This window comes from Pipistrellus kuhlii, unplaced genomic scaffold (assembly GCF_014108245.1).
Source record: "Pipistrellus kuhlii isolate mPipKuh1 unplaced genomic scaffold, mPipKuh1.p scaffold_m20_p_27, whole genome shotgun sequence".
Lineage (NCBI taxonomy): Eukaryota > Metazoa > Chordata > Mammalia > Chiroptera > Vespertilionidae > Pipistrellus > Pipistrellus kuhlii.
In genome coordinates this window covers 2,930,398-2,944,960 of record NW_023425526.1, presented here as the reverse complement: position 1 = coordinate 2,944,960, position 14,563 = coordinate 2,930,398, and the positions used below count along the sequence as shown (strand labels likewise).

At 48.1% G+C, this 14,563-nt stretch overlaps 1 protein-coding gene across 2 annotated transcripts in view; it reads right to left on the bottom strand.

The window, feature by feature from the left end:
* The window catches only part of UXS1 (UDP-glucuronate decarboxylase 1), a 103,816-nt gene extending 92,813 nt beyond the window's left edge, over positions 1 to 11,003 (bottom strand). The window contains exon 1 of one of the 2 annotated variants that reach the window (XM_036453981.2): positions 10,811 to 11,003. In XM_036453981.2, coding sequence (XP_036309874.1) covers positions 10,811 to 10,904 — 94 coding nt within the window. In that variant the 5' untranslated portion in view covers positions 10,905 to 11,003. The remainder of the gene's footprint in view (positions 1 to 10,810) is intronic. The other variant, XM_036453982.2, reaches the window with a different exon arrangement.
* Positions 11,004 to 14,563: the final 3,560 nt, after the last annotated feature.

The following is a 14,563-nucleotide window of genomic DNA, read 5'->3' as shown; positions in this document are numbered from 1 at the left end:
CAACAACCACTTTCCCAACTTTCTAGACACCAACTGGGTGTCCAATAATTCAATCCAGTTAAGACACCTACAGCCTGGAGTTAGCATCAGACCCCACAGGTTAAGAGCCCAGCCCTACAAGACTGCTCCCACTTCTGACCCTAATCATAAGACCAGGGGCTACCTACACTTCTGACAGATCAGCTATACATCAGGGGTTTCCAGACTCCCTCCTCACATAACTCAGGAAACGTTTATTAAGACACTGGCACATTGTAAAGGATACAGGTCGGGAATAGCCAAAAGGAAGGGATGCACAGGGCACCGTATGGGGAAGGGACTGGGACTCCCATGCCCTGAAGACAGCATAGGAACTTAGGCCCAGAAATGGAAAATACCAGGTGGCCAGGAGGCCAAGTTAAAACCAGGAGATCAGAAGGAACTTGGGAGAAGCTGACAGCAAAAACGCCACCACTCCTCCAATCCCCACTCGAAAACAGAGGTAGCTGATTTTCTCGCCTCCTAACTGCTTAAACCAGTGGTCGGCAAACTCATTAGTCACATGTGATTCGCAAGCTACAGTTCGCGGACCACTGGCTTAAACCACTGACCCACATGCTCAGACTATCAGGGTTTGACCACTATTCTACCTTCCCAACAGAACAGATTTGAAGGTAGTTACCAGTTAGCTGGAAAAGAATGTCACAAGCCTGAGAAGGAAAATTCCACAGGCCTCTTTTTCAAAAAGCCTGCCTTTTTGTGCAAGCCCAGTTTGTCCCCGGCTTAGGAAAGCAGCCGAGCAGAGTCAGCCCCAAGCCAGTTCAGAGGACCTTTCCTCCGTGCTGCCTCCGTGTTCACGCACAAGCCTAACAACACTGCCGCGAAGGTTCTCTGGGGTTTCCTCTCCATTTCTACTTGAGGAATCCAAGAACCCTAATATTAGTAACAGCCTCCCCAGGTGCGCCAGTCTCACAGCCCCACTGCATGTTCACCAACTGGGAAGCTCAACAGATCTCTGTTGGTGAGTTTTCACAGCGCTCTGCCTCCATCCAATCCGCTCCAGGGGTGGGGGGTGGGGCTGGAAGCTGCCACTGTCTGAAGCTCAGGTAGGTCTTTCTTGTGATCAGCCCATCCTGGGGCCAACCAGGGGCCCCACCCTACGTCACTTCACTGGCAAAAACTCATGTAGGACTGACAGAGGGTTCATATGAGTAGCAAAGCCACTCCTATCACTCAGGAAATCCCAAGGTTTTAAAACTCTGGGCCAGGAATAGGGGACAAAAACCAAATACATTTTCCAGACAAGAGCAAATAGTTGCAATTTATTTCACAAAGGGCAGTTAACATCCCCAATATATAAAGCACTCTTAAAAACAAGGGGGAAAGATGGAAAACACAATCAGAAAGTGGGCAGAAATACGAACAGTTCTCAGGAAAATGTTAACATTTGAAAAAGAGCTTAAGGATTACCAGTAAGAGAAACGCATGTTAAAGCAAGGAGATGCCACTTCTCAGACTGCTGAAAATGCTGGCCTTGGCCCATACAGACTGGTGGACAGCTGGGAGGAAACAGCCATACTGCACCCTGGGTGGCAGCACCTGCACGAGTGAATGCACTGCAGCACTATTTGTAATAGCAAGACATTTCAAAGAACTTCAATGCCTTCCAGGGAGGCTGCTCACACACCTGCAGGGCACGCACGCACAACACACACAAACACACACACACATGCACACAAACATGCACAGGCACGCACACGCAAATACGCACATGTGCACACACACACAGGAGTATTATAAGCTGGAGAACAGAACAAAGGTGATCTGCAGCTACCCATAGACATGGGTGCTTTCCTGGAAATACTGACTCAGGAAAGAAAAAAATAGGTAAGACAGTGTTCAGGCGTCCTCAAACTTTTTAAAGTGGGGGCCAGATCACGGTCCCTCAGAGAGCTGGAGGGCCGGACTATATGAACTACTAATTCCTACTGTAACACCTCGGCTGCGCTCACTGCCCAAAAAACCTGGCGGGCCGGATCAGACTCCTCTGCCCGCGGGCCGTAGTTTTAAGACGCCTGGTGTAGATAGTATGTACATTATACACAAAAAGAAATCCTGAATTTCCTGACGTTTGCTGTTGGTAGTGGAACTGACTAGGAATTCTGAACTGGTTTTGTCTGCATGGTAGGTAGTAAGAGCAAATGAGGCTGAATTTTCATTGCTGTCAGAAGCTTTTCAATGCGGGGGAGAGGAAATAGCAATACAGAATGAGGGGAGGGAAGGGAAAAACTTGTTGTGTTAAGGATTTAAATTGGGGGTATCAGCATAAGCTCATGATTGGAAGAATATTTCCATTTCTTGGCTCTGTCCTCTGAAGAGCTGGAAGCCATGATCCCTCAGTAGCAAAGGGCACACCAGTACTCAGACCCTGATTTTTAAACACGTTCTGCACTGGAAATCAGGGCTCCTTGGACAAACGATGTATCCCAGGTTTGGGGCATGGAAAGAACAAGATGAGCCTGAAGCATCTGAAGATACTTGGATTGGTTGCCTCCTGCACATGTACCAGTTCGAGTCTGCAACTGAGATATGTGCCCTTGACTGGAATCGAAGCTGAGACCCTTCATTCCATGGGCTGGAAAGGATGGGGAGGGGAGAGGCATGCCAGCATGCGCACCAAAGGGTCGTGGGTTCAATTCTGGTCAAGGGCACATACCTGGTGTTTCTCTCACATCACTGTTTCTGTCTCTCCCCCTCCCCTCTTCTTTCCACTCTCTCTGAAAATCAATGGAAATATCCTTGGGTGAGGATTTTTTTTTTTAATTTTTTAAAAAGGGGGGAGGGTCCTAGGTGGTTTAGCTCAGTGGATAGAGCAACAGCCCATGGAATGAAGGGTCTCAGCTTCGATTCCGGTCAAGGGCACATATCTCAGTTGCAGACTCGAACTGGTACATGTGCAGGAGGCAACCAATCCATGTGTCCCTCTCACATCGATGTTTCTCTCTGTGTGTCTCTCCCCCTCCCCTCCACTCCCCCTAAAAAACTCAATGGAAAAATATCCTCAGGTGAGGATTAACAAAAAAAAAGTCTGGGTGTAAATTGATTGGTGCCCCAACCCACACCCAATTCTAATTCCTAGACCTGGAACTATGACCTTACCAAAAAGATAATGCTAGATCAGCGATTTTCAACCTTCTTCATCTCATGGAGCACATAAACTAATTACTGAAATTCTGCAGCACACCAAAAAATACATTGTTTGTAGACCTGACCAAAAAAAATAGGTATAATTTTGATTCATTCACACCAGACAGCTACTGTTGTGTTGCCTGTTGTCATTTTTTTATTTAACAATCTAAGGAAAAGAGATCAGTGTCCCTAACTACACAGTCAGGTACTGTGTGTTCTAAAAGCACACTGGTTGCAAATCACTCTCCTCGATTACCCACTCAGGAGGCCCCAAATCCAGGGATAAGTGTCCTTAGAAGGAACGAAGGAGGGATGTGACAGTCAGAAAAGCAGGAGACACTGTCACCCAGAGGATGCACCCGCAGCTAAACAGCAGAGGCCTGGAGGGGCCTGAGGAGGGAGATGGCCCTAGGACACCTGAATCAGACGGCGGCCTCCTGAACTAGGAGAGAATCAATTTCTCGTACTAACACCACCTTGTCTGTGGCAACTTGTTACAGCAGCCGCGGGAGTCAGAGAAGAGGAAGCACGAGTTTTTCTTTTCTTTCCAGAAGAACGCCAGTCTACAAACAGGATTCAGAAAATGAGAAAATCAGCATTCTGTAATCCCCAGCATGAAAACCAATGCAGGCAAGGGCTGTCAGCGGACAGTGAACACACTGGCTGGAGAACCAGAGAAGTTCTGAATGTGTCACGACCACCCTGACTGTGTCCTGGGGAAGCTTGCCTTTAAAATGAGGTGATGTGGCCCTTCCAGGCACCCAACAAGGGGACAACTCCGGTAAAGCAAACCAGCAAGCACTATTATAAAAAATGTTTGAGGAAAGCCCTGGCCTGTGTGGCTCAGCTAAACACCAAGAGGGCAGGTCTAATCCCAGTCAGAGCTTATACCCAGGTCGTGGGTCCGATTCTTGGTCAGGATGCGTGCAGGAAGCAACTGATCGATGTTTTCCTCTCACATCAATGTTTCTCTCCTCTCTCTCTCTCTCTCCCCACTTCCTCTCTCTCTAAAATAAATTTTTTAAATGTTTTTTTAAAAGTTTAACTGAATTTAGTCATAATAAAAGAATTAGCCCAAAATGCGGGACTTGTTTTAAAAGGCAAATGTCATGAGAAAAAGGAAAGTTACAGACATAACAACCAAATGCAATGTGGGAACCTGAACTGGATTTTGTTTTTCAAACAAAAACAGAAAAGGCTATAAAAGACATTTATATTCAATGGGAAAAAATTCAAATATACACTGTATATTAGATATTTATGTTAACTTTTAGAGAATGGTAAAAGGTGATGAGGTTATAGAGAAAAGTGCTTTTGGCCTTGGGAGATTACATTAAAGTATTTAAAGATGAAGTATCATTATGTCTGCAAACATTTCAACAAAAAAAATATAAAAACAGAGAAGAACCAATGTGAAAAAAAAGATAGAGCTGGTACATCTAGGCAGACAATTCCTTGTGTGTTTGCTGAATTACCCTTTCAGTAGAAAATACATATGGAAATTCTTAAAGTAAAATGTTGAGGGTTCAAAACAATGTCCAGGTTGCCCTCCCAGATCCCGAGGAGGCTGGGAGGAAGGACAGGCTCAGTGAGGCTGGCTGAGGAGAAACACCAGCTACCCTGCAGTCGGCCTGTCCTTCCCTTCCTCCTGGAGGCTGCTGGCAGCAGGTGTCTCACTCGCTGAGGCTCCTCCCTGGCAGCAAGCCAGTAACTGTTTGCTGAGTGAATTTAGGAGAGACTGATTAGATGGCAAAACTACTCCAATGAAAGTCCCAACTCAGAGGAGTTTGCATTACCATAAATGCAAAGCTAACACATATAAGTCATGCTTTTATATGGTTTTCAGGGCTTAATTTTGTGTCTTTTCTGAAAATTTCAGTGGAATAACAGGGACATGTGTAGAATAATAGATAGGTATCGTAAATACAGTGTCATTACAACCCAATCCATGATACACTATAAATTAGATGAATATTGCTAGGTATCACAACTCCAGTTTCCAAGATGTAAAGATGGGGAAAAAAAGATAATGACTCCTAAACTCCATTTAATGTCAGAAAATAAACTTGGCTTTTATTCTTGTTGTTTAAAGTATAAATCAATGTGGACAGGAAGAGGGGAATAAAATGTTGCTGGGGGATGGAGGAGGATCGCTGAAGGCAAAGGAATGAAGAGAACGAGAGACCAGTAGTGGGAAAGGCCAAGTTATAACTTAGACCAGCGATAGTCAACCCGTGTGCCACAGACTTCTTAAATCATGTAATATCTGACTGTTTAGTCGGAGGACATTGACCTCTTTTCCCTTACAATGTCAAATAAAAAAATGTCAAAAGAGCTGTCCAATGAAATGAATCAAAATTATACCCTTTTCCCCATCAGATCTGCAAAACATGTTATTTGTTGGTGTGCCGCAGAATTTCAGTAGCCAGTTTACACGTGCCACAGGAGGGAGAAGGCTGAGAATCGCTGCTTTGAAAGAGTTGAGAACGATCATGCCTGGTGCACGTGGACGTGGGGTGACAAAGCAGCTAAGACTGAAAATTTACGTTCAAACCTGTCTAAACTGCAGCATGACTGCTTCGGCAGAAGGCAGGCATTTCCATCTCAGGAAAGGGCGGACAGGAGGTCTCAGGCTGGAGAGCCCGAGTCCAACTGCACAGGGCTCCCACCGCAGGCAGCCGGCCTCCCTGTCCGCAGGGCCGGGAGAGCCTGGTCACCACAGCTCAGAGGACAGCCCACGGTACTCAGGCTGTGAGGCTCTGCCAGTTCCAGCGACACAGCTTACAGTCCAGGGGCAGGTCAGGGCCCCCCGTCCGCCCAAGTCCTCGGTTCAGACGCTAGCAGACGCCTCGAGGAACCAGAAAGCTAAGGAGAGCCTGGAACAAGAAAGGGAGAAGCAGCCGAAACCGGTTTGGCTCAGTGGATAGAGCATCAGCCTGCGGACTCAAGGTCCTGGGTTCGATTCCGGTCAAGGGCATGTACCTTGGTTGCGGGCACATCCCCAGAAGGGAGTGTGCAAGAGGCAGCTGATCAATGATTCTCTCTCATCAGTGTTTCTAACTCTCTATCCCTCTCTTCTCTCTGTAAAAAATCAATAAAATATTTTTTTTTAAAGGGACTGGGAGAAAGAAACTCTTCAGTGAGAAGAAAACTGAACAAAAAGAATACAACCACAAAGATACTTAGTTAAAAAAAAAAAACTAAGAGAAAATAAAGACATTTAATTTTTTTTAAATATTCAGACAGCATAAAAGAACTCTTATAAGTGAGAGATGATAGCAAAAATTTTAAATCACTAGAAGAGTTAGAATACAAAGATAAGGAAGTTTCCTAAAAACAGAGCAAAACTTATTTAAAAAGGAGAAAATTGTAAATTAAAGGAATAGACTAATCAATTCCGCATCAGCACAATAACATCCCAGAACGACAAAATGGAGGGAAGGAAATAACCAGAGTAATTCGAGAAAACTTCCAGAACTGAAGAACTGGGGATTTCTAGACTGCTCCAAGCACCAGCACCCTGTGCGCAAGGAGACCACCGCGGTCCGTCAGGGCTGGCTCTGCCCAGCGGCTGGACCACCAGCCCAGGACCCTGAGGTTCGGAACAACAGGGGTTCTTCAGGTAGATTCACACTCAGAGCCAGGGCTCTGCACATGAGCACTGACACCTGGAACACTTGGAGAACCTGCCTTCCCAACTGCTGGCCCAGAAGTGAAGCGGGCACCACCCAGCCCGGGCACGGTGACTACATGAGGCCACCAAACTCCAGGAGTGAGGAAAGGCCAGGGTCAGAGATCTGGACACATGCGGTGACGGGCAAAAAGGTCCTGCAATCCTCCAGAAAAGCATGCAAACCCCAGAAAGGGACTGGGCTGACCCTCCTCGTCCACACGAGAAGCCCAAAAAGGAATGGAACAATGCCTGTAAAATCCTGAAGGAACCCTTTTCTAGAATTAAGTCTCCAAAAGCTCCTCCTGAGCATATCTATGAAGAAAGTGAGACATCAGGAAAAGGAAGTCAGGAGACAGGAAGTGTGTGATGGGAGAGCAGTCTGAAGGCTGGGCCCTTCTTCAGGAAGAGGCCCTGCTGCTTCTGAGCGTCCTGCAGGAAGACACCAGCCACCAGCAAAGCGTTTGGAGTTGAAGCAGCAGTAGCACCTCAAAAGCAAAGTAATTTTTAAAAAACAACAAAAAAACCTTTAGCTCCAAGGAAAGCAAAAAGTACAGCATGACTCACTATGAATGGCTTTCAGTCACACACATGAATGTTAAATGTTGATCTCCCGAAATCCCACCACACCTACATGGGGAAGGGGGGGAGGGGGTAATGAGCATGGGAGCACAGAAAAAGAAGGTAAACAATCACCTTTCAAACAAGAAAGTCACGGGGTAATAAATATCTACAAATGAAAACTCAATAGGCAGAGCACTCCATGGCACAAAGAGAAATACCAAAGTAATCAGCTAGAAGCCAAGTGCTCGCCTCTGCGGAGGGGAAAGTAGTGGCAGGGAACTCTGTTTTGCCTAACGCCTGTAGAGGCTATTTGACTTTTTAAACTATGAGCATGTTTTAAAAAAGAAAGAAAAAACAGTAACTAAAGCCGAGTCTCTGCCAAGGGAGCTACCTCATAGGTGGACCGGATTTTCAAACAGTCACGCCTCAGAGGCTTCCGATGACCTGCTAGCACCGATCTAAACGCCGGAAGGGCTGAAACGTGTACCACACAATCCCTGTCCTCAAGGGCTGGTGAGAAAACACAGGCCTGGAAAAGAATGCCAAGTGCAATCAAGTGGGCATATGCTCACCACCCTGAGCATGGCAGGGAGTTATGTGGTAGAGAGAAGGGAGCCTGGGCCCCAGGAGGCACTAAGGACTGAGGAAAGGGGAGCAAAAGCCAGAAGAGGTGGAGTGAGAAAGATGAACAGAATCTAAGAGAGGAACAGGGAGAGCACGTCTAGAAGGGAGCTGGCTAACAGGGACAACAATGTGTGTAATTTGGGAGTATGGACAGTTTTGTCAACACAGGTGAGATTTTACTCATATTGGGCTGGTAAATTATTAATAAGAAAAAGTAGACACTAAAAATCACAGAAGTCACTGTTAAGGCATTTTCAGTGTCCTTCAACACTATCAGGAGCTCTGTGATACTCTTCCTGCAAAGTGTCTCAGCTATACCATCCTGGCTCTTTAGTACCACTGCCTCCGCCCTCGTCTTAACCCCTCACAGCTAAATTCGCCCACTTCCTAAGCCGGCACAGGCCTCTCCCAGGCTTCCTGCTCAGGCCCATCTGGGGGGACAGCCTCATCGCTATACTTCATCTTCCCACGCCAAAGCCACTCCCCTGCTTTACATTCCCAGACACTCCCTGCTCTCGGCTGCCACAGGACCCCTGCACATGCTGTTCCTTCTGCACACACTTCCTTCTTCACCTTCCTATTCATCCCTGCATATCCTTCAACTCTCAGCTCAAGCCTCAATTCCTCCTGAAACAAACACCGATGGTTGCTCTAACGCGGTCCGCAAACTGTGGCTCTTTGCAGTTTGCCACACTCAGGGGGCCCATGCAGCTCTTTGGCCCCTTGAGTGTGGCTCTTCCACAAAATACCACGGCCTGGGCAAATCTATTTTGAAGAAGTGGCATTAGGAGAAGTTTAAGTTTAAAAATGTGGCTCTCAAAAGAAATGTCAATCGTTGTGCTGTTGATATTTGGCTCTGTTGACTAATGAGTTTGCTGACCACTGCTCTAACTCAAAAGTCTCTGACATAAACTCTTAAGCATTCCTTTCCTTCTACCAGTTTATATCTAATTTATGGCCATCTCACCTACTAGGCCAGTAGTTCTCAGTGGGTCCCCAAACCACAGCCAGGGCTTCCCAGTGAAGCTATTAGATAGGCAAATTTTCAGTCCACACCCCAGACCTACAGAATCAGGAACTTGAGGAAGGAGGCAGCAACTAGTGTTTTGCAAACCTTCCCAACCACTCAAGGCGCACACTGGCGTCTGCGACCCACTGCCCTAGCCTCCAAGCCTGCTAAGCCTGGGTGCTCTGCCCTCCTAGTGACCCTTGGCACCAAGCACAGGAAGGAGCTGGTAGGATTCCCTGGTTGAATGAATGGTGGGTACCTTTCCATGCCTCTCCTGGATCTCCTGCCCTATTAATTCTAAACCCTGCTGTCTAACTTTGGAAACCCCCATAATCAACAGGAGCCTGTGGCAGAGCGGCTCTAGGCCCCAACTCCCTGGCCTTTCTAGGTTCAAAACTTGACTCTCCACAGCTTATCGTCTGTGTGACCATCCATAAATTTTCCTAATTTATCTTGACCTTACTTTCCTCACTTCTAAAATGGATGTAATTATGTACCCACTTCCCAGTGCTGTTGAAATAATTAAATGAGACAATGAGAGAGACTCATGCCTGTACACACAAGGTAAGCCCTAAGCAAATTTTGGTGTTATTATTGTTGTCAAAACAATAATTATGCAACTTTAAGTGGTCTTTCCCTTGGGTCTTAGCTTTCTTAAAACTGTCCACACACTTCCTCCCTGGAAAACTGCTACATCTAACACCCTCCTTGCCTAGCAACCAGAAGCCCTTGCGGGAGCGTCCTCAGCCCCACCTCCCGCCGAGCTGAGCTCCACTAGACAGGCTGGGTCTTCCCAGTGCTCCACCTACGTCACTTTCTGGAGTCCCTTCTCACCTCCGGAACCAAAGCTTGGAGACTAGTTAGCAGGTGGTTTCATTTCAGTGTGTCTGGTGGCAGGATTCAAACGGAACTCACACTGGACGGCATTTCTGGCCCACTTTCGGTATTTGATAAAGAACTAATAGCAACGATTAAAATATGTTCCCACTGAACTGATCTTAAGTTAAAAAACAAAAACGAAAAACGATTTCAGTCTCTAAGAAGACACAGGGATCAACGCCTGCCCTGTCTCGGTGCGACCTTGAGTGATGACAGCACGAGAACCGCACACAAGGAAGCGCCTGCCCGCTGGGCCAGGGCGGCCCGGGGAGCCCAGCGCCGCGCCCGGGCGCGCGCCCGCACGCCGGGGAGCTGCCCTGGCCGGCGGGCCCGCAACGCTGGCTCCCCACAGGTAAATGCTGAGTAATTTTCCTGTGGGGCAAACAGTGGCAGCGGGTCTATGCCAATGTCAACAGTATTTGTATCCAACTTAACAGCACGGCACTGCGGCGCGTGTCCCCAGGGTGTCCGGCGCGGCGCGCTCCGGTCTCGCGGCGGCCCCTGGGGCGGCGTGTGCAGCAGTCCCGCCGTCGGGGAGCGGGAATCAGGGGCAGTGGCTGGGGCCGGGTGCGCGGGGCTGGCCACGGAGGGCGGCCGCGCGGGGCCCCGGCCACTGCCCTCCGGGACAAGGGCCTCCGCGCCGGGCCGCCCGCTCTCCGCGCCGGGCCTAACCAGTCGAGGGTCTTCGCCCAAGTTGGCCGGCTGCTTTGCCACAAAAGTGTAAAGAGCGAGAGTCCGAAGCCCCCGGAAAAGGGTGGGAGCAGGAAGGCAGGCCCCCAGAGAGGGGGACCCGGCTGCAGGGCCACCCCGGGGCTGCACACAGCCCGCCGACCCTCGCCCGCCGCCGGGCGCCCAGGAATGAATGAGGCTTCCCGCCGGCACCGGCGCTCACTCACAGGCGACGTAGGCGAGCAGCGCGACGCCCAGCAGCAGCTTCATCCTCCGGCGGTTGACCGCAGACACGAGGCGCAGGAGCGTCTTGCTCACCATCCCCGGGAGCCCGCCGGTCCAGGGCCCTGCCGCGGGGGCGCCTGCTGCACAATGCGCGGCGGCAGCAGCGGCCCAGGGAGCCCCGCCCCCGGCCGCCCGAGAGGCCCCGCCTCCGCGCGCCGGGTTTCCTCCTGGAAGAACCACTGCGCATGCGTGGCTCCGCCCCGTCCCGCCCCCTCCCCGCCTCCCTCCCCGCCGCGCCTCTCCCCGCAGGCGCACTGAGGCAGCTCCGCCTGGGCCTTCGAAGAATGTAGGTGGGCGGGGCGGGCGCGCGCATGCGCCCGCAGGCGTGTCTCGCGGAGCGGCGGCTGGCGCGGGGAAGGAGAGGTCTGTCTCCAGTCTGAGGGCGGCGCCGCGGTTGCTAGGTTTCTGAACCCAACCCACCGGGAGGCGCGGTGGGCAGTCAAAAGTTGCGATGAAAAGAAATATTTGTGCTAAATTTGGCCGTGTCTTTTTGAAGTTCTTTGAAGGCTTTCCCTAAAAAAGTTGACCAGTTCTCTGGGCTGTTTTGTTGGTTTTTTTAGTTACAGTAACAGCAGAGAAAATTATTAATCTCTCAAACATTGCTGAAGTCAAAACCCCGTGCATTTTTCTGTGCTATGATCAACTGGATGTCTTTTTAAAAATAAAACGTTTATTATAATTATTAAAAAAAAAAAAAAAAAAGTAATGCTAGCCCTAGCTGGTTTGGCTCAGTGGATAGTGTCAACTGAAGGGTCCCCGGTTTGATTCCTGAGTAGGGCACATGCGAGGGTTACGGGTTTAATCTCCAGTAGGGGGCGTGCTGGAGGCAGTCCATCAATTATTCCCTCTCATTGATGTTTCCATCTCTCCATCTCCCTTCCTCTCTGAAATCAATAGAAATCTTATTTTTTTAAAAGTAATGTTTCTGGTGTAATTAGGACAAACCAGGGAAAGGATAAATCACACTGAATTTGCCTAAAGAAAAACAACGCTGGCATGTCATCCTGTGTGTATTTCATCCCAATTTGTTGAATATGTATATTTTAACATAGTTAGGGGGTGCATTATGGTGGTGGAGTGATTGCATATGTGGGACCTGAATTTATTTTTTTGATAAGCACTTATTGGAGTCCCACTTCAAGCACAGAGGTGTGTCAAGGGATATAGATACCATTATCAGAGCCACAGAAACACTGGTCCCATAAGAGAGAAAAGATGGTACCCACAGATCTCTGTTGTCAAGAGAAACCCCCAAGAAAATATTGGGGAGCTGCTCACTAGATATGCTGCTCTTCAGCCACAGAGAATAACCAAAGCCAGCAATGTCGCTGGCCTCTGAGCTCCAGACCCCTTTGCTAAACTTAACAACCTAGTGCCCTTGAACTTTATTTAAAATGTCAGATTGAAGCGGTAAGCAGATTCCAAGCATATTAGGTATCTAGTAATTCAAGAAGGCCAGAAATTGTGAAATACATGTTATTTCTGTACAAAACTCCTTCAAACCCAGCATTCCTAGATACGGTAAGTGTTTTCTTGCCACCACACACTGTTGCCAACTCCTCCTGCCCCACTGGACCAAGTATATGGAAATACCATCAGCTGCTGCAGTTGGGAATATTGCTGCTGTCATTATTGCCACCTAGAAAACTGTCGGTGGCCCAGACCCTGATTTTCAGTTCAACCAAAGCCAGAATTACGGAGTTAGCAATAGTAATTGTTCACCTGTGGCTGTGAGCATGCAGGAGGGAAAGGCTGGGCCAAGGAGGCCCTCCAGGCTCATCAGGGAAACCGTGGGCTAAGGCCAGTTCACCCTTGCTGTTCCTTTCTTTTCTCTTCTTTCAACCAGCCCACCCCTCCTCCTCCTCAGGTTCTGGACTCTCATCCACTCCACCCTGACCTTGCTGTCTACTTTATTCTCTCCAACACTTCCCAGCAATTTCTAGTTCAAGGCACTGTTCTTGATAGTTGAGGTCATTAAAAAATGAATCGTAATATGACTCCTTTTCTATATTGTAAAAAGCCTAAGAAAAGTAGAAAATGAGCATTTATTAAACTTCTACTGTGTGCCAGGACCTGTTATGTGGAATGCTTATTTAATTCTGAAACAGCTGGGAGGGCCTGACTAGAGTTCACCTAATTCTCAAAGCCAATTAGAATTGAAGACCCTATTCAGAGTACACCAGATGTTCAAGGCAGCTCCGAGCATGCATGCTCCTACACAGATACTGCTTTTTCGTACACAGATACTGACAATCCTATGTATATTTTCTGGCTATTGATGGCTTATCCCTATTTGTTTCTACTTTGAAGGTCATAAGGATACATTGTTCCCTAGTTTTGTTGTAAATGTTTTCTAGGAATTTCTCATTTAGATATATTAGGTATTTTGATTTTTATGGGGAGATTTGGAAAGATTTTAAAACTGTGCTACTATGGTGCTAACATTCCATGTCTATTCCAAGTTGTGTGTGTGTGTGTGTGTGTGTGTGTGTGTTCTAGTTATTTTTAAAAACAAATTTACTGATATAGCCGAAACCAGTTTGGCTCAGTGGATAGAGCATCAGCCTGTGGACTGAAGGGTCCCAGGTTCAATTCTGGTCAAGGGCATGTACCTTGGTTGGGGGCACATCCCCAGTAGGGGACGTGCAAGAGGCAACTGATCAATAACTCTCTCTCATCGATGTTTCTAATTCTCTACCTCTCTCTCCCTTCCTCTCTGTGAAAAATCAATAAAATATATTTTTTTTAAATTTACTGATATATAATTCACATACTATAAAATTTACCTATTTGAAGTGTATAATTTAGTGGTGTTTAGCATATTCACAGAAATTGCAATCATAACAACAGTAAATTTTGAAATATTTTCTTTTTTTGTTTCTTCCTTGTTCAGTTGTATCTTTCTAAAAATTCATCAATTTATTCTAGGTTGTCCAATTTGTTGGCATATAATTGATCATAGTATTCCTAATACCTTTTACACTAGAGGCCCAGTGCACAAAATTCATACACCGAGGGGGGGGGGGGTGTTCCTCAACCCAGCCTGCACCCTTTCCAATCTGGGATCCCTTGAAGGATGTCCGACTGCCCGTTTAGGCCCTTTCCAGTGGGATTGGGTCTAAACAGGCAATCGGATGTCCCTCTCTCAATCCAGGACTGCTGGTTCCCAAATGCTCGCTTGCCTGCCTTCCTGATTGCCCCTAACTGCTTCTGCCTGCCAGCCTGATCACCCCCTAACCACTCCCCTGCCAGCCTAATTGGTGCCTAACTGTTACCCTGCCAGCCTATTTGCCCCCAACTTCCCTCCTCTGCTGGCCTGGTCACCCCTAACTGCCCTCCCCTGCTGACCTGATAGCCCCCAACTGCCCTCCCTTGTAGGCCTGGTCCCTCCCAACTGCCTTCCCCTGCTGGCCATCTTGTGGTTGCCATCTTGTGTCCACATGGGGGCAGGATCTTTGTGTTGGCCATCTTGTATGTTGGAGTGATGGTCAATCTGCATATTACTCTTTTATAAAATAGGATAGAGGCCTGGTGCATGGGTGGGGGCCAGCTGGTTTGCCCTGAAGGGTGTCCCGGATAAGGGTGAGGGTTCCCTTAGGGTGTGAGGTGGCCTGGGCCAGGGGCCTGTGGTGGTTTGCAGGTTGGCCACATCCCCTATACTTCCCCCCCAGTGACCCAAGCAGAGGCCCTGGTAT